This window comes from Lygodium microphyllum, chromosome 20 (assembly GCF_053477565.2).
Source record: "Lygodium microphyllum isolate KBCC chromosome 20, Lygodium_microphyllum_v1.1.10, whole genome shotgun sequence".
NCBI lineage: Eukaryota > Viridiplantae > Streptophyta > Polypodiopsida > Schizaeales > Lygodiaceae > Lygodium > Lygodium microphyllum.
In genome coordinates, this window is record NC_141154.1 from 38,531,258 (window position 1) to 38,550,232 (window position 18,975).

General features: G+C 40.7%; 1 protein-coding gene across 1 annotated transcript in view; it reads right to left on the reverse strand.

Annotated features, from left to right (window-relative positions):
* Positions 1–18,975, reverse strand: part of LOC148018851 (putative transferase At1g60990, chloroplastic) — a 124,689-nt gene that overhangs the window by 17,479 nt on the left and 88,235 nt on the right. The window contains exons 8-10 of the mRNA XM_087701267.1: positions 9,549–9,636; positions 9,387–9,452; positions 9,144–9,309 (exon numbers count right to left, since the gene is read on the reverse strand). Of these exons, the coding sequence (XP_087557393.1) occupies positions 9,144–9,309; positions 9,387–9,452; positions 9,549–9,636 (320 nt within the window). The remainder of the gene's footprint in view (positions 1–9,143; positions 9,310–9,386; positions 9,453–9,548; positions 9,637–18,975) is intronic.

Sequence of the window (18,975 nt, forward strand, 5' to 3'; positions counted from 1 at the left end):
TGAATCTCCCCAATACCACGAACAGGGTATGATGCATTATTGGCACACTGTACCGATTTCCCAACAGGAGGTGCACTAACTGAAGCAAACAAATCTCTGCGAGATGTAATATGTCTAGAAGCACCACTGTCAAAGAACCAAGTGTCAGCATCCTCTGTAGAGCTAAGTGCTCTATCGGCCCAAGAGATGCCATAACTGCAAGTGTAAAAACAATAGTCCCTGTCCACAACAAAGGACGTGGACTCACTAACAGTGGAAGGAGTAGTAGAAATAGACATTCTTGACTCCTTCTTCTCTTTGGCAATGCGCTTCCTGCACTCAGTAATATAGTGGCCGGGCTTCTTACAATAATGACATTTACCTTTTTTAGCTTGCGTCCCCCCTTGTGTCTGATTCTGCGATGTGCCCGAAGTGCCAGAACTCTGTGGAGCATTTTTCACCTTGCTGTTTTTGCCTTTCTGTCTTGCCACAAAAGCCTGCTCAGAGACTATAGCATCCACACCACTATTTTTCCGTATTTGCTCCTCCTCTAGAAGCAAACTAACCAGTTGAATAAAAGTGAGTGGGTGCTCAGCAATCCTCATGGTGAGGTTCAATGCAGTATGAAAAGACAAGTACGAAGGAGGTAAGGAATTCAAGGTGGTGGATATCAACTGTGCATCCGAAAAATACTCATCTACATTCATGAGCTGCTCCCTCAAGTCCTGAATCTTATTTAAGTGATCCTGCATAGAATCACCCTCATGCATCTTCAAAGTTTCCAACTCTTTCTTCAAGAAAGAGATCCGAGTCTCATTCTTTCCTGCAAACATATGCTCCAAAGTCAACCATGCATCTCGTGAAGAAGATGCCGAACAGATGTGAGGTATGATGGACCACTGAACTGCCAGAGCAATCAGCGACAAGGCCTGTGCATCACTGTATCCCAAGCTTTTTGAGCTGCAGTTCTTGGAGGAAGTGGCTGAGGTGGAGCGGGCTGAGGTCCCCGTTGTCCACGTGCACCATGGGGAGGAGGAGTAACGGGAGCTACAACTCCCGGTCGAGTTTCCTCTCCACTGACATAATCCCATAAATTCTTGGCTACTAATACATTCTTCATCATGAATGACCAAAGCGAATAGTTGTTTCCGTCCAATCTATCTTCCTTGGATACATACGTAAAGACATCACCTCCCTGATTTGCCATGATGACAAATTTCCAAAGACAAAATGAGCAATGTCAAAGCAGTATGGATTGGAAATCTGCAAATTTCCAGATGTCACAAGGGAGTTCAGAGTGAGCAAGGATGTTATTTTTAATGAGATTAGCAGTTGATATGCATCTAGTGGTGATGCATTGGATGATAATAATGATAATCATAATAGTTATATACAGAAAGCAAAGTAAGAATCATGAAGCCTGAGTGGACTAGAAACATCATCTTGTACTATATTTACAATTAACCCTTAGTTTCCCAGACGAAGGAGTAACCCCACATCTTCATATGCATCTACAAATGCTACAAGTATAGACAAAGGAAAGAAAAAAGTGTCGGATGGTAATGATGCATCTACTAGTCATTTGGGATTTAATGGATATTCCAATGGTTCAGAGAGTTTGGATGATGAGCTTGGTATTCCTTCAATCAGGACACCAGATGTATAGAGAGTACATGGTAATGTAAAGGCTCCACTGAGTGATATAGTGGTACACAGGTCTAGTAGGGTTAGATACCCTATTAAAAGTTTAGTCTTAAAGGTTATACAACTCACCATTATGCTAATCTGGTAAAGGTGGTTGAAGACGTTGAGCCCACTTGCTTTGAGGATGTTGTTGGTAAGAAAGCTATTGGCTATAAGTAGATCTACAAAATTAAGCATAATGTAGATGAATCTATTAGTAGGTATAAGGCTAGGCTGGTTGCAAATGGCCATGCTCAAACATATGGCATGGATTATGAAGAGATTCTGTCCAATTGCTAGGATGAAAACTGTTAGATGTGTGATTGCTTTGGCAATGGTGAAAGTTTGGAGGTTGCAACAAATGAATGTCAAAAATGCCTTCTTGCATGGTGAATTGTAAGAAGAGGTGTATATGGAGCAACCAACAGGTTATGAGGATTTAGGGCATTACACATATGTGTGCGGGTTAAAGAAGGTGCTCTATGAGCTCAAGTAAACACCTAGAGGATGGTCTGACAAGATTGGAAAGTATCTTGTAAAGAGAGATACAAGTTTGGTTATCATAGTCATCTATGTGGATAACTGGTCATTACAAGTGACAGTGACAATGGAATCGCAAAAGTCAAAAACCATTTGAAGAAGTTTAAGATGTGATGATGATATATGGTTGTCCCAAAGGCAGTATGGCTTGGATATGTTCTCTAAGTATGACAGCATGTAAGCCTCTTTCAATACTACTGGAGCAAAATGTGATGTTGAGTGCCAATTTTGGGAATGAGATATAAGACATACTATTTTCAAGAGGATAGTAGGAAGTCTGATTTATATGACTATCACAAGGCCAGACTTGAGTTATGTTGTTGGCCTTGTTAGTTAATTTATGGAGATGCATAAAAAGTTTTATTTGGATGCAGTTAGACACATGTTGAGGTTTGTGAAGTCTACTTTGCATTATGGACTTTTCTATGAGGCAGTTAAGGATATACAAGTGTTTGGATACACAGATGCAGATTGGGCCGATAGCATGTTTGATAGAAGATCTACCAGCAGATTTATGTTTTCCCTTGGTAGTGCAACAGTTATGTTGAGCAATAAAAAGCAACCTACATTGCTTATCGAGTGTAGAGGCCAAGAATAGAGGTATTACTATGGTAGTAAGTGAGATGGTATGGTTGCAAAAGTTATTGGGTGATTTGGATGTGCACAGAGATGGTCCAATTGTCATTCACTGTGACAACAAGAGCAGCATATGGTTAGCTAGGAACCCAGTGTTCCATGCTAGGACAAAACACATTGAGGTGCATTACCACTTTGTGAGAGAGAGTACTTGTAAGAGAGATTGGCTTAGCCTATATCAGCACACAAGATTAGATAGCTAATATTTTCACAAACACATTGGGTGCAAAAAAGCTTTGAAATTTTCGAAGCTTACTTAGAGTTGTAGAGATATAGTTGAGCTTAAGGGGGAGTATTGAGATGACAAGCTCCATACATGCGAACATTGATAATGGACCCCCTAGTTAGATGGGTCCGCACATCTACACTTAGCACGTCGACGGTCATTATGATTCTCATATGGCTATTGACTTATCACTTATTATATTTAGTTTGTTTCAGTTCATAAAGAGCTTTCCATGAGCAAATAACCTTACCTTTTCAATCAAAAGAATAAAATCTAGGTGGTTGCTCTATATAGATTTTCTCCTCCACATAACCATTCAAAAATACACTTTTAACATCCATTTGATAGATAAGCCAACCATGGTGAGCAACTACCGTAACCAACAAATGGAATTGTGTCAACCGCACAGCAAGAGTAAAGGACTCTTCATAGTTAATACCTTTGCTTCTGTCAAAACCCTTGCACGACAAGTCAAGCCTTGTACTTGTCTAAAGTCCCATTAGATGGTAGCTTGGTTCTAAATATCCACTTCATTCGAGTGACTTTCTTATGACTCAGATGATCCACCAAAGTCCAAGTCTCATTCAATCAATATTCTCTAGCTCCTCCATGGCCTCTCACCATAGGGAATGCTAAAGAGTCTCCTATCAATTACCCGGCTTAGAATGCGCTATGTAATCAGTTATAAACAACGATGCAAATGAAGTCTAAGGTGCGATCTGAGCAAATCTTCTAGGACTCTCAAGAGTGGAATCCGATGGAAGCATTCCTGAATTCCACATGGTCTGCTAATACGAGGTAATGGTCTTGTAGAGAGGAATTGGGAGTAGAAGAATCGGCAAGAAGGTCAAGAGCAGGCAATAGACCCGCCTCAGAAGGCACTATCTCTGATGGAATATATAGAGAAATCGGCTTAGAGTTCGGTGCATAAGACAATATAATATCCCTCTTATCAATAACTACATTTCTCCTAACAATCACCTTGTTTGTTCGAGGATCGTGTCCAAGGATCGAACAAACGATAGATATTCGCTTCATAGGAGTAACCTACAAAAATCAAGAGATCAACTTGAGGAGTAAGCTTTTCTATCTTATCATCAAACGTGTGTGTATATGCATAACTTCCAAAGACTCTAAAGTGGGAAACTATAGGTGGAGAGCCAAAAAATGCCTCATATAGAGTCCTTTGAGGGACAATCATTAACCGTTATCACAGATAACGGTTGAGAATGTACACCGAACTTTTAATAGTCTAACACATGAAGGCATTCAGGAAGCTCTACTGCAAACAATATACTGCATGCCATGTTCATGATGGTCCAATTCCTACGCTCTATGACTCCATTCTGAGAAGGGGAGTTGCTAGAGATAACCTAGCAAGAGATGGCATACTTCTATAGAAACTCGAAGAACTTGTGTGAGGTAAACTTGCCATCACTATCACTTCTCACGCATTCTATACGACGACTAGTCTAGTTATGAACCAACTGTACCTAAGCAAGAAAACATGTAAATGCATCGGACTTATGCTGGAGAAAGTGCACCTAGATGTATCTAGTGTGATCATCCACCATAAAAAAATATCATGCGTTGTTCAAGACGACGATGGACGTCGGCTCATAAAGGTCAACATGAATCAATCTCAGAGGCACCTCAGCTCTAGTGTGAATTGTTGAGGGAATGAGAAACAATGCTACTGTCCAAGTCAATAAGCTTTACAAATATCTCAAGATAGCTTTAGGTGTGGAAGGCCCTCAACCATCTCACCATGCGACAACTGAAAAAGAGAGTCCTATTCAATATGTCCTAAGCAAAGATGGTAGAGACCCTCCATGCTCGTAGACTCTCATGTGGTGGCTAAAGCCTCAAAGCAATGAAACTCGGAGCCCTTGGTTGTCAGTTCAAAAAGGAACTTGGTCATGTGGTACAAGGCACTAGACTCTACTTCAATGCAAGCAATCACTAAACTAGTCTGAGAATCAAGGAGCTCGATTATGGTTGCTATAAAGAAAACTACTCATCCCAACCGACAAAGCTGTTGTACAGATAAGTTCAAGGAGTTGGGGGACCTATTAGTATACATTATTGAGCATAGTGAGATTCGGGCCATCGTCAATGGCAAAACTAATGAACCTTGAGCCGGAATTTAGACTGAGGAGTTGTTCCCAACATGAACTATCCCTGTTGCAGGGGCTCGAGAGATAAAATATCCAAGATGGGGGTCATCTGATGAGTAGTTGCACCGTCCACAATCCAAGGAGTAGCTGAAGTACTCGGTTATGAAAAGTGAGCCTCTACAATCACCTCATCGAGAAGCAACTTGCAAATATGGACAAGACTCGCATCCTTAAATGTCTCTAAGGAGAGGATGTTGATCTCTACCAACCAGACAGGTACGCCCTCTTGCATTGAGAATAAAGTAGACTATGATGGTTAACCGATGGCAATGCGGATCTAGCTTCACCATTGCCCCTATTAAGGTTTGCTACCACCCTGTCTCCTCTGCTCAGGGTCGCCCAACTAGGGAGCGATGGTCTGAGTCTTGGATTTTGGTGTTGTACCTCTTGCCTTTGATCGACACTCATCGTCAAAGTGGTCAGCCTTCTAACATTACTAGACAATAATTATTCTTTTCAGGTACATTCTGCCACCCGGGTTTAAGAAAAGACTAGGTGTTCACTAGGGTCTCAGTTGCTGGATTTAGAGTTTGATTTTGATTTGAGTTTTGATTTTGCTTGCCCTTCCCTTGCTGCCCCTTCTAAGAATGAGAGTCTCCTTTGAGGAGATCATGCTATAAAACTAATCGAACAATCGACCACAACACAATAAGTGACACACAAATTTATAGAATGTAAGCATGGTGGGCTATGAGATCACATACTGCACAAAGTGAAAATATTTACGTAGCATCTTTGTTAAGAAACAATATAACTTGATCATCCAAGAACTTGGAGACCTCCATGGTAGAGAACTCCGCAAAAAGTCACACATACTCAACCAACTTGACTTTCAAGTCATCCCTACTAGTGATTTTGAAGTTTTGGAGCTCATGGTCAAGATTTATGCGACGGGTCCTTTCCAAGCCACATAGTAATCGCTCAAGTGTGCCCAATGCTCGGATACTAAATCAAAATGCTAATGTTGAGAATGAAGCCTAAGAAGCCTTACATCAGCTCAACAATAGTTGAGGCCTTCCAAGCCTTTCATGAGTGGACGACCTCCTGTCACGAATCATGTGATGGGCAGACTTGCTTGGCTATTGCGCCAAACACACAACATACACACAAGAGTAAGCTCACACACTTACAATATACACAAATGATAGATAAGATACAATATAAAGGAAAATGACTTACTAAGTCAAACAATGCATAACTGACTATACTAATAGAGTGGCGCTATAACTATATAAGTTGTAGGTAGGTACATCAAACTAAATATAATAAGTGATAAGTTTGTGGCCCTGTTAGAATCATAATGATCACCAACGTATTAAGAGTAGACGTGCGGATCCATCTACCCAAGTGGACTATCATCAATGTCCATACATGCTGAGCTTACCATCTTAATACTTCCCCTCAAGCTTAATTGTATCTCTGCAACTCCAAGTAAGCTTCGAGAATTTTCCAAGCTTCTCTGTAACCAATGCTTTTGTGAAAATGTTAACTATTTGATCCTATGTGCTAATGTTACCAAGTCAATCTTTCATGCAAGTACCTTCTCTCTCACAAAGTGGTAATGTACCTCAACCTATTTTGCCGTAGCATGGAACACTGGGTTCCTAGCTACCTATATGCTGCTCATGTTGTCACAGTGATAACAACTAGACCATCTCCCTGTATATCTAAATCACCCAATAACCTTTGCAGTCATACCATCTCACATGCTACCATAGCAATGTCTCTATACTCGGCTTAGCTTACTCTATCTCTTTGCTTCGTCAATGCACCTAAAATGTCACATTGGATTGCTTATTTGCGTATGTTCAAATATGTTTATTGTACCTATTCTCTTGGATTGACTTATGGCCATGGTTCGATTTTGCGAGGTTATACTAATTCTAACTAGACAAGAGATCTTGACACCAGACATCCCATGGCAAGTTCATGTTATCCCTGGCACGGCTCCCATTTCATGGTTAAGCTGTAAGCAAGTTACAATGGTTGCTTACATGGCTGAGGCAAAGTACAAGGCTTTATATACTAGCAACACAAAGCCCATCTACTTGAGGTGCTTGTTGCATCTACTTGAGGTGCTTGTTGGCAGCGCTTCATTTTCCATGTGACATTCCAACGTTGATCTTCTACAACAACCAAAGTGCTATAGCACTAGCTAGTAAACCCACCATTAGTCTACAGACAAGTCTACGAACAAAGTATGTTGAAGTGCACTACCACTTCACTAGAGAACAAATTGAACTAGGCACAATTCGCCTAGAGTTTGTGCCTTTATCAAACAATTTTGCATATCTATTCACCAAGATGGATTCGTCAGCACTTGCTACACAAGAAGAGGTTCTCTCTAGCTTTTCCTTTCACCGTCCAGTGGTAAGAGGAGGCAGCTTTTTCTCTTGGCAATTAAAGGGTTTTGATTACATGACATTATTGTTGTACTTTGTATCAACATCCATATCATTAGGATGATCATGATTGTAAAAGGGTGCCTAGGCAAGTGAACACTTGCCTATGAGGACACTGTCCAAGTGGCATCATTGCATATATTTTGCATACGCATGACATTTTACAGTGCCCTTTACATTACCACATGCATTGGTAGTCTATTCTTGTACACATGCATCTATGCATACTTTTCTTTTTCGGGTCAAAGAGTGGTTGACTCTAAATACACCATATTCAGGGCAGCTCACTACTCACATGGTAGGCTCCCTAGGCAATCTCTCTTTGCCAACTTTTCTACAAACATTCCTTCCCATTTTTCGCCACGACACAATTACTTAATAGGGTGCAAATTGTTGCTAAAAGAAAATAAGTTTAAAGTGGTTGCCACTAGGCAACCGACAAGTACCCTTTGTCCAATGCCTTGGCCTCTCTGGGGTGACCCTTTAGGCTCCCTTGATAAAATAGCCATGGCCTTTGTAGTCTTCGTAGGTCATTGGGCAGCCAACAAGCACCCTTAGCCCAATGCTTGGCTACTTTCGGGTACGCCTTGGGGTAAATAAATCATGGGCTTGAACTATCTTGGCAGTCCCTTCATGGTTCGAGTTTTGGGCCTGAGAGGGTGTGTTGAGCTAAAAAATACATTATAACCTGATTAGCTGTTTGCTACACCCCAAATCTCAATTACTACCAAAGTTTCAATAAATGGTGCATGTTCCTAGAAAGTGCTTATGTCCCATAAGCCAAACTATAACTGGGGAGGATCCACACATCTATAAATGGACAGGCTGCCCATCACTCAACACTAATCTTGCTTTGCAGATTGCTAGCATCTATCTCTGCTGTCCACAACCTGCTCATGGAGGATATCTCAGTTCGAGCTTCTGTCTACTTCTGTCCTGCACCGGGTGCTTGCTGTCCAGCCCTCTGTACCTACTGATGACTGTTCTCAGCCTGCTGCCATCACCCTGCAGGCTGTGTTTACTGCTGTGACCACATTCCAGCCTGTGTTTGACCCTGATCTGCTGCCACCAGCTGCTGACATCATCATCCAAACCTGTGTTTACTGCTCAGCCTGGGCATACAGCCTGGCACATCATCACTGCAGCCGTATTTTGCTGCAGCAGCTGTCGCCTGGATGAACAGCCGCAAGGCAGCCTGATCAGTTGAAAACATGGCAGTCCTCCAAGGCATAAAAATCAGCGTGGCAGCTGGAATCAGTCAGACAGGGCCTGGAGGAGTTGTGAAGGAGGCTGAGGTGATGGCAATAACAGCTGCAACCAAATGCAGATGTGGGCATCCTTGATGCCTGAACATTTGTTATGACATAACCTGTGCTATTTTTTATTCTAGACTAACTGGTTGGATCACAAGTTAAAATGTTCAGGGTGCAAAATAAGTTGGACTTTATCAAAATTATGCCTTTCTTAAAACCAATAAGTTGGACTTTTTCTAAATAATACCTTTCTTGATACGAAGATGCTCCCAAGCCTTTGCACCCATGGGCACAGCACCAGCTTTGAGAAATGCTTCCCAAATGAGACCAGCTGTGTCAACTGACAGCATCAATGAGTACCCACTTTTTGAAAGCAGATTGCCTACTCCAACTGTCACAGGCGTTCCTTCAATCTGAAAGGTGACAAAAATTCAGCCAATGCACATAACATGGCTTAGCTTGTGATCTATAATCATAAATATCAACTCACTGCGTAGTGCAGATGAGTCCCATAGGGTTTTCCAATTATGTCCTTCATGTTGAGCCGCTCCACCAACTGTTTCACAATAAACCACAAAAGAGCTTACACATCCATAAAGCCAGTTCTACATAATGTTGAAAGAGGACAAAACCAATAAGTATGCAACCATACAAGGTCACTCTCAGGGCCCATAATCGTAAAGAAGAATGTTTTGTCGGTAATATCTTCAATTTCAACCTTATCTGCGAAAAAAATATACCTGCAATAGTATTACAATAAAGAAAGCTTAAAAAGGGAGCAACACCATAACTTCAAAAGGAACATAATTCATGTAATTACTAGCAAAAAGTTGCATTATCTTGTATGCACCAGCAGCATATTTTTCAAGTGTTAATGTTGATGCATAGGAGTAAGTGGGCTTACCTATAAATATTCTGAGATCTAGCTACTAGAAACTTAACACAAGTGACCACTATTCATTGCAACCATGTGACTAGAGCATCCTAACTGAAAGGCGAACATGTAGTAATGTACCCAAGGTGTCTATTGTGACAGTATGGCTTGTATCATGCCCCCAATTGTCCACATCTGATGGCATATCAATCCGTTTCATAAGTCCCATCCTATACTACTCATCCGACCTTCTACGGACTCATCCAATTGGGCCGATCGAACATGTCGCAGGTCAAAAGCTGACCACCGTTTTCTTGGCCATTTTTGCCAAATCCTCCCACGTGCAACCAAACGGCTCTAGCACATGTCTCTAGGCTCTCTCTCACACAATGCCTCCAATATGATTCTCTCTCTCTCTCTCTCTCTCTCTCTCTCTCTCTCTCTCTCTCTCTCTGTGTGTGTGTGTGTGTGTGTGTGTGTGTGTGTGTGTAACTACTATGTACATGAGGCCTACAAGCTCTCAAAACCACAACCACCTATTACATGAACAGTACTAATAGATCAGACAGAAGGAACAATTGGAATAGAGCGAACAATTGCCAGCCAGGGAACAGCAATATCCGGAAGAACCAAGTCCGCTCACATCATAGAGGAGATTTGCCATAACACTATTCCACTCACATGGGCCACATGCCCATGGATGCCCGATGCTGCATAAAAAATAAAGGCATTGTGAGTACGCCATATATGCCACAGGGCTGTCCATCTTAGGAAATGAAATAGACAGGAACAATCTGAACTCAAAGAGGGCATAGAGGACATATTTCCCATAATCCAAGAACAAAAGGTGAAGCAATGTCTCATCACACGTAGTGCAGAAAACACAACGCCCAGCAGAGATCTTTTGGGCACGGAGCACTTCACCCGTTGGAAGACCCCCACTAGGCAGCCGCTGAAATGATACTTTGCCATATCCAAGAAAATACAAGAAAGCTAACAAGAAATGCTTCCAAGAAATGCTAGAAACAAACCATAGCTTGCCATTCATATTCAATGAGAAGAAGGAATACAAATGTTGAAGCCATGGTTGCTTGTTGAAAATACTATGATGATGGCTGCTGCAAGGTACACACCCTTTGCAATGGTGGGGAAGGAAGAAACCTTCTAACTCCAAGAAGTGAAGTTTCAAGAAATGAATTGAAAAAGATGTGTTACATTGGCACTCTCTTGCCTTTTATACTCTAGCCTAAAATAGACTAATTGGCCTAATTAAAGTAGCATGAAAATTGCTTTATTACAATCCATCCCTGCCCAAAAGTTTTGTCCTCAAAACTTTGAAAACTGAAATGACAAGTGGATGGTAAATGTAAAGGAATGAGAGACCAATGCTGAATTTCCTTGTTGAAGTTGTCCTTTGAAGAAGATACTCTTCCATGAAAAGAATCTTGAAAATAAACTCAAAACAGTGAAAATCTGGAATGCTGTCCTGAACAGGGTAGTGATAGTAAATGACCCATAACTTTGGATAGAAATGTCGGAGTGACGCATGTGAGGTATAAAAATGAAGTTTACTTCATAAGGTATCCATCCATGTCATCAAAATCCAATTTTAATGTCGATAGGTCAACTATATTCTCATGACAGAAATTTATAACAGCAAGCTGTCCACTGTGTAATGAGCTAAGTATCTTCTTGAAGAAGCCATGGATATTGATCCAAATATGAAGCATGCTGCCAAGATGATTCTTCCATAGGCAATCCTTTCCATTTGACAAGATGTTCCATAACAATACGGTTCCTTAGAACCTTCTCCCTCTTGCCAATAATCCTTTCGGGCTCATAGATGATTAAGCCATCTTCATCAAGAGGAGGTAGTTCTTCAAGAACTTGTATGTCAGGGCCAATATACTTCTTAAGTTAAGACACATGAAAAACATTATGAATGCGTGTGGATGAAGGCAAATCAAGTTGGTAAGCAAGATCTCCAACTTTTCTTGTGATTTGATATGGACCATAATAGCGATGAGCAAGCTTATTGTGTCCGCCCTTGAGAGAAGCATAACGAGACTTAGGTACTTTCAAAAATACCCATTCTCCTTCTTCAAAATCCACATGCCTTCTCTTATCATCCGCATATGATTTCATTGTCTTTTGTGCCTTCCTGATGTTTTCTTTGCATTGCTTCATTAAGGCTTCCATCTTTTCCAACTCTTCTCGAGCAAGAGGATTCACTTCATCATGAAACAATACTAAAGGTACTTGGACTTTGTATCCATACAATGCCTCGAATGGTGACATACCAATACTCATATGATGAGTATTATTATAACAGAACTCCGCAAGATGAATCCAATGATCCCATGCATTCTGTGTATCATGGCAAAAATGTCTCAAATAGACCTCTAACCATTTATTGACCCTTTCAGTTTGGCCATCTGTTTGTGGATGATAGGCAGTACTTGGAGTTAATTTGGTACCCATGGAAGTAAAGAGACTTTTCCAAAAATTTCTCATGAACTTGGAATCCCTATCAGAAACAATCTTCATAGGTAATCCATGAAGTCTGAAAATTCATAGGTAATCCATGAAGTCTGAAAATTCCTTCCATGAATTGATCTGCCACCTGTTTGGCTGAATATTGGACTTTGGTAGGTAAGAAGTGGGCTGATTTCGTAAGACAATCAACCACAACAAAAATGCTATTCCAGCCCTGCTTGGTGGTAGGAAGTGCTGTAATGAAATCCATACTGATATCAGTCCATTTACCATGAGGAATAGGCAAAGGCTGAAGTAAACCACTAGGCAATAAATTGGAATCTTTATTCTGCTGGCATGGTAAGCACTGCATGATATACTCCTTGACATCTTTCCAAAGTCCCTTCCAATAAAAACATTTGTGGATCTTATCAAAGGTTTTAAACAAGCCAATATGTCCTGCCAAAGGAGAAGAATGCATCTCCTGCAAAATACGTGGCCTAAATGATGACTGAGGGGTCAAATAGACTCTTCCTTTGAACCAAAGAAGTCAATTTTGCCACTTGAAATTGGGAAACTCAGATCCATTGTCTTGCTGTAATTTCTTCATAATATTGGCAGTGTGTTCGTCCAAAAGATATTCTTCTTGAATGTCCTGAATCCAATCTTTATGTATGGTAGAGATAGTAGAAACGGTACATGCCCACATCCTGGATAAGGCATCAGCCACTACATTATCCTTGCCTGCCATATAGGATATCTCAAAATCATATCCTTGAAGAGTAGCTAACCACCGTCTTTGTTTGGGAGAGAGCTTTGGCTGAGAAAGAAAATACTTCAACACTCGATGGTCACTCTTCACCTTAAAATGGCTGCCATAGATGTAGTGATGCCACTTCTTAATAGCATGAAGAATGGCTAACATTTCCTGCTCATAGACATGGAGTTCCCTTTCTTTATCATCTAACTTTCTGCTTTCATAAGCAATAACACCATGATCTTCGCATAAAACTGAATATATAAAGTTCAAAAAGTGAATAAGAGATCATTCTTTGGTGTGTGGCAACAAGAGTCTTCTTCTTCTTCTCTCCTTCTCATCTTCTTGCTTGTGTGTACTCTTGAGAGAGGGAGTGTGAGAGTGTGAGGGAGTGAGTGTGTGAGAGTAAGGGATCAAGAGGGTGAAGCTCCTCACCATCTCCTCTTCTCTTCTTCTCTTCTCTTCTCTCTTCTTGCGCGCGCAGCTATGGAGGATGGAGCTTGGAGGTGGAGGAGGCTGGAGGATGCTTAATAAGAGGAGCTGCTACATGGGCATAATTCTTGATGAATCTCCTATAGAAGAAAGATAATCCAAGAAATCCTCTCAATGAAGTAGAATTTTGTGATATGGGCCAATCTTTGATGCACTGTACTTTCTTTGGATCGACCATGATTCCTTTCTCACCAACAATATGACCCAAATATTCCACTTCATCAGCCATAAAAATACACTTGCTTTCCTTTGCAAAAACCTTGTGTCTTCTCAAAGTAAGGAAAACTTCTCTGACATGTTCCAAATGTTCCTCTCTATTCTTGCTATAGATGAGAATATCATCAAAGAATACCAAGACTGATTTATACAAGAATGGCTGCAAAATCTTGTTCATAAGTGCTTGGAAGGTTGCAGGTGCATTGGAAAGTCCGAATAGCATGACTAGGAAGTGGTAGAGACCTCTTAAAAGCTGTCTTGTACTCATCCCCTGCTTTCATTCTTATTTGATGATACCCTGATCTTAAGTCGATCTTGGTGAAAACCTTTGCATCCTTGAGTTCATCCAGCAAATCATCTATGCGGGGAATTGGGTACCTATTCTTCACAGTGCTCTTATTTAGATCTCTATAGTCAATACACATCCTAAATGACCCATCTTTCTTCTTGACAAGTAGTACGGGAGAAGCAAAAGTTAACTGACTAGGTTGAATAAATCCCATTTCCAGCAAGTCTTTAACCTGTTTCTCTACTTCTTCTCTCTCACACTTGGATAATCTGTAAGGAGGTTTGTTGATGGGTTTAGTGTCAGGCATTAAATCAATAGGATGATCCACTTCTCCCTGAGGAGGCAACGATGTAGGTGGCTGAAATATGTCCTTAAACTCTTCCAAAAGTTTACATAGACATGGATCTTGCTCCTTAGGTGAAGTAGATTGCTGATTTTCATCTGCCTTTGATAGAAGAAGTGTGAAAATGCAAGACATAGCATTGATTTCCCTCTTCATCTTCTTCTTACTGATTATTTCCACTTGTTTCCTCTCAATGCCATTAAGTTTTACTTGCTGCCCATTCCAAGTAAACTCCATAAACATCTGGTTAAGATCCACGGAAAATTTTCCAAGCTGTTTAAGCCAATCGCAGCCAATGATGATGTCAGTAGGACCCATATCTAGGACAATCAAGTCTGTCATAATAGTGCAAGACTGTGATAGTTCAATAGGAGTCTGCCGGCATATCTCTTTACTCAACTCTTGAGCTCCATTTGCCACTTGTACCTTCAATAGGGAATCCATTTCTTGTGGTAATAACTTCAGCTCATACAATGACTTAGCATTGACAAAACTATGTGTGCTGCCTGTATCAATGAGAATATGAGCAACCTTTGAATTTATAGTGCCTTTGAGCCGAAGTGTATTTTCACCCTTACAACCCATCCATGCATCCTGAGATATGGAACATAACATGGGTTGACAAGAAACCATAGAACCACCTGGATCATAGGGAAAGCTATTGACCGGCTCTAAATCCTCCTGCACATCTTGGTCCTCTTGATCATGCATGTCTTCATATGTGGGGGCTGCATCCACTTGCAAAAGAGCATCTTCATTTGCTTCTTCATCCTCAAATTCTTTTATATTCAGCATGTTTGACTTTGCTATGTATCCCTTGCACTTCTGTTTATGTTCAGGAGACCACTTCTCTCCACACTTGTAACATAGGCCCTTGGTTTTGTCATTGGGAAGTGCTTTATTGTTGTTGGCAATGGGATATGGTTTGGCTGCAGCTTCAATCCTCTTGAAATCCCCTTTTGAATCAGCATTACTCCTAAAATTAGTGCCCTGCCTTGAAGCATAAGCTGTAGGATATATAGGCACCCTGCTGGAATTATTTGAGAACCTATTTTCAACTCTATTTCCTTCTCTTTGTTGGCTGAACTGCTGTCCAAATCTCATGGGCTGATTTGCTTGATAATGTGTCCCTGTTTTGGGTTGAAATGCAGTCAACTCTCTTCTATACTTTTGGCTATACCTTTCAACATATTGTATGGCTGCATGTACACTAGTTGGTTTGGCTGCTCCAACTTCAACTGAAAGGTTAGGATCAAGACCAAAGATGTACTTATTTAACTTGGCTGCATCGGAGATACCTTCGACATATATGGAAAGATTTAAGAATTGGCTGGAATAATCCCTTACGGAAGATCCCCTTTGCCTAAGATCGTACCATCTTCGTTCAAGTCTTTCCTTTTCCATGGGTGACACAAATACTTGAGTCATGGCTGATTTAAACTCATCCCAAGATTGAAAATTTTCCCCTATCTTGCACATGTATCTCCACCAAGTATGTGCATACCCTTCTAGGTGTAGGGCTGCAAAACAAATCTTTGCTTGTTCGTTGCGAGGATAAAGAGTGAAGTACATTTCCAATTTATTGATCCACTCCTCAAGCTCGGTCGGTGAAGGGTTATCTCCTTTGAAATTTGTTATATTGATCTTATCCTTGTATTCTTTATCATAGTGATATTGCTGCCCACCATGATTGTTGAAGCCAAAAGATTGTTGTCTATGAAAAGAGTCACTCCTTGGTTGATGCCCATGATTGTTAGTATATGATTGCTACCCATTGCCATGGTTTCCATGAGATTGATGGCCAAGCAATGAATTTCCATGTGATTGGGTATGATTAGAAACACTATGCGGCATTCTCTCCTCATGAACATTAACATGCTGAAAACTGTCCCCATGTACATGTTGTCCATGATCTTTTCTCACATTAAGTTCTCTTACATTAGAAGTTTGAGCATGATGAGTATCAAACTCTTTATAAAAGGGGTGACATCCATGAATAAACTCTTTTTCATCTTCATGCAGTGAATGACCTTGCTGTCCATGTTCTCGAGATAGGAAATTTAGGCCTGCCTCTATTCCATGAGTTAGCATGTGGCTGAGCGGTTTCATTGACTCTAGAAAGACCACCATGTTCATAAGTCGATGGTATATTTTAATGAGCTGTAGTAGATCTCACATTCCCATGAATAAGTGGCACTTCTTCAACATGGGATGGCGGTTTACTTTGGAATCTATCTCTCAAATTACTGAATATAGTGATCAACTGATCAAACTTGGTATCCAATCTATTACTTTGTTGCTCCATATGAGAAATCATCTTATTAAATTTATCATCCATCGAGTGGGTAAGCTGAAGTAAACCATCATTCATGTTGCCAAGTTGCTTAGACATTTGTTGGAAGTCGTTAGAATCACGTGAGATGTTTACTTCATTCCACGTGAGATGAGGGTTCTTTGGCCATTGCACTTCGTCATTGGTGGTACTAACTCCCATGAATTCTAGCCTCTGATTTGTGGCTCTATTATTGTCATTTGTCTCAGCATGATACTCCTCCAAGCCTTCCTCAATGTGGTCTAACATTTGCTCTTTCTTCTTGTTCCTTGCCATGTTGTAATTTCAGCACTGTCAGTCAAAGATTGGTCTATATCTTGAGCTATGCTTCCCCGATCCAAGTGCTTTATAGCTGCAAACGAAGCTTACAATATGTATGTATACCGGATTTACTGAAATAAGCACTTTGGAAAAGGTAAATAATGGTTCCAAACCAAAACAGTGTCTCTCTGCCTGCCTTCAAAGTGCAGTCTACAGTGACCACGTGCCACAAAATGGGCTATAACTTGAGCTCCGCAACTCCAAATGAGGCGTGCTATAGCTAGGATCGAAGAGAACTTCGAGCTCTACGTACTGAGCACAAGAACCCTTATTGCAGAATTAAAAATGCCTTTCCTGTAATAGGTTCTTTATGACTGTCCAGACTGGGACTACACCCTGTAAAATCCTGTAGAAGCATTGTTTGAGCACTGTTTCATTCCATATGCATATAGATCATGGTAAAACTCATGTGGGCACTGAAAGGTAACCTGTAGGCTGTAATCACCACCTGGAATCAAATCTGTAGCACCTATAGACTTATCAAATTGTTCAAAACTGTGACTAAATTGCCATGTTTTCCCCTGTTTGTACCCAGTGTCTTCAAATCTTTTCCACTCTCATCCTGAGTGGTCTTCCGTGGTCCACCACCTGTGGTGAGGGATAAAACGGCAGAACAGGCACCTAAATGGGCTCTGAAACTCCGGAAGGTATACAAAGTTCCTTCCGGGCCAGGTTGTGCACCCTTACAGAGTCATCAATAGCAAGGGAGGGTCACCTCACTATTGTCTTGCTATCTCGTCCAACTTCGACCTTTTTCCTCGGTCCGTATTAAACATGACAGAGCTAGTATTCTAGCAAACAAGGTATGATATGCAAGACCGAATCAAGACATTGATCCTTTCATGATATGCATGAATTGGAAAAGTATCATGAATGAAAATGGGCTGAGATAGGCTTACCAATAGTATCAGTGACTCACTGCATACTATGCTCACCTTTACAAATTTATTTTGGGAAATTCTCAAAGATTGGGTCAACACAAACTCATGGGTTAGGGTTAGGTAAATCTCAATCAAAATACGAAGGACTATATGATGAATTTTGAAGTCTTCAATCAATCAAATGCAATAGATCAATGGGATGATCAAAACTCAATCAATGAGTGGCTGAATGACTGAATAGACACTCAATCAATGCTTGACAATCCAAATTGAAGGCTCATTGTATGAAATTTGATGATCCATTATCAATCAATGCTGAAGGCTAAGTCTATGAAGCAAGTCATTGCTTGATTACTCTCTTAAGCTCTCCTTCAACAATAGGAGATGCAGTCATCAAGTGGATTAATGATTGGAAAGATTAAAGGGAGCATTAGAAATACCTCTTTCAATGCTTGAAGAAGAATATATTGCTTGTCTCAAACCTCAGCCATAAAGAGAGATAGTCCATCTTCATAAGTCCTCCAATTGATCAAGAGAGAGTAATACATAAAAATTCCAAGCAATAACTCCAAGTATAATCCAAGGATGATGCCTTGAGTGAATCTTCAACTCCAAGAAGCCAAATGAATGGAAGATCCTTTGTAATTGGTACCTCTTTGACTAAGATTTCCAAGAAATTCTTCAATCCCTGTCATGCTTGAAGTCCAAGAGAAGATTGGCCTTCAATCTTGAATCCATTGCTTAAAGCCTTCAAAATCTTGAGTGATTGGAGTAGTAGGAAGGTCCCTGAAGTCATTTAAGACCAAAGCCCCATGAATTAGAAGAGAATAGACCAAAATTTTGAAGCCTATAGCTTGCTGCCCTGTTTTGACTCCATAGCCAACTCTCTTTGAAGCTTCAAGTCCAAGAATGCTTCAATGTCGGTCTTTTGAGTGTTGAGGAAGCTCCAGGAAGTAAAATGGAATAAAAGCCCCTTGATCTCTTCAAGAATTTCTAAAAATTTTGAGTGCTGTCCTGAAATCTGCCATAGCTAGGGTTTCATGTAAGCTTCAAGACTCCAATGTCGTGAAGAAGAAGGTGTTTGAGGCCAAGGTTTTCA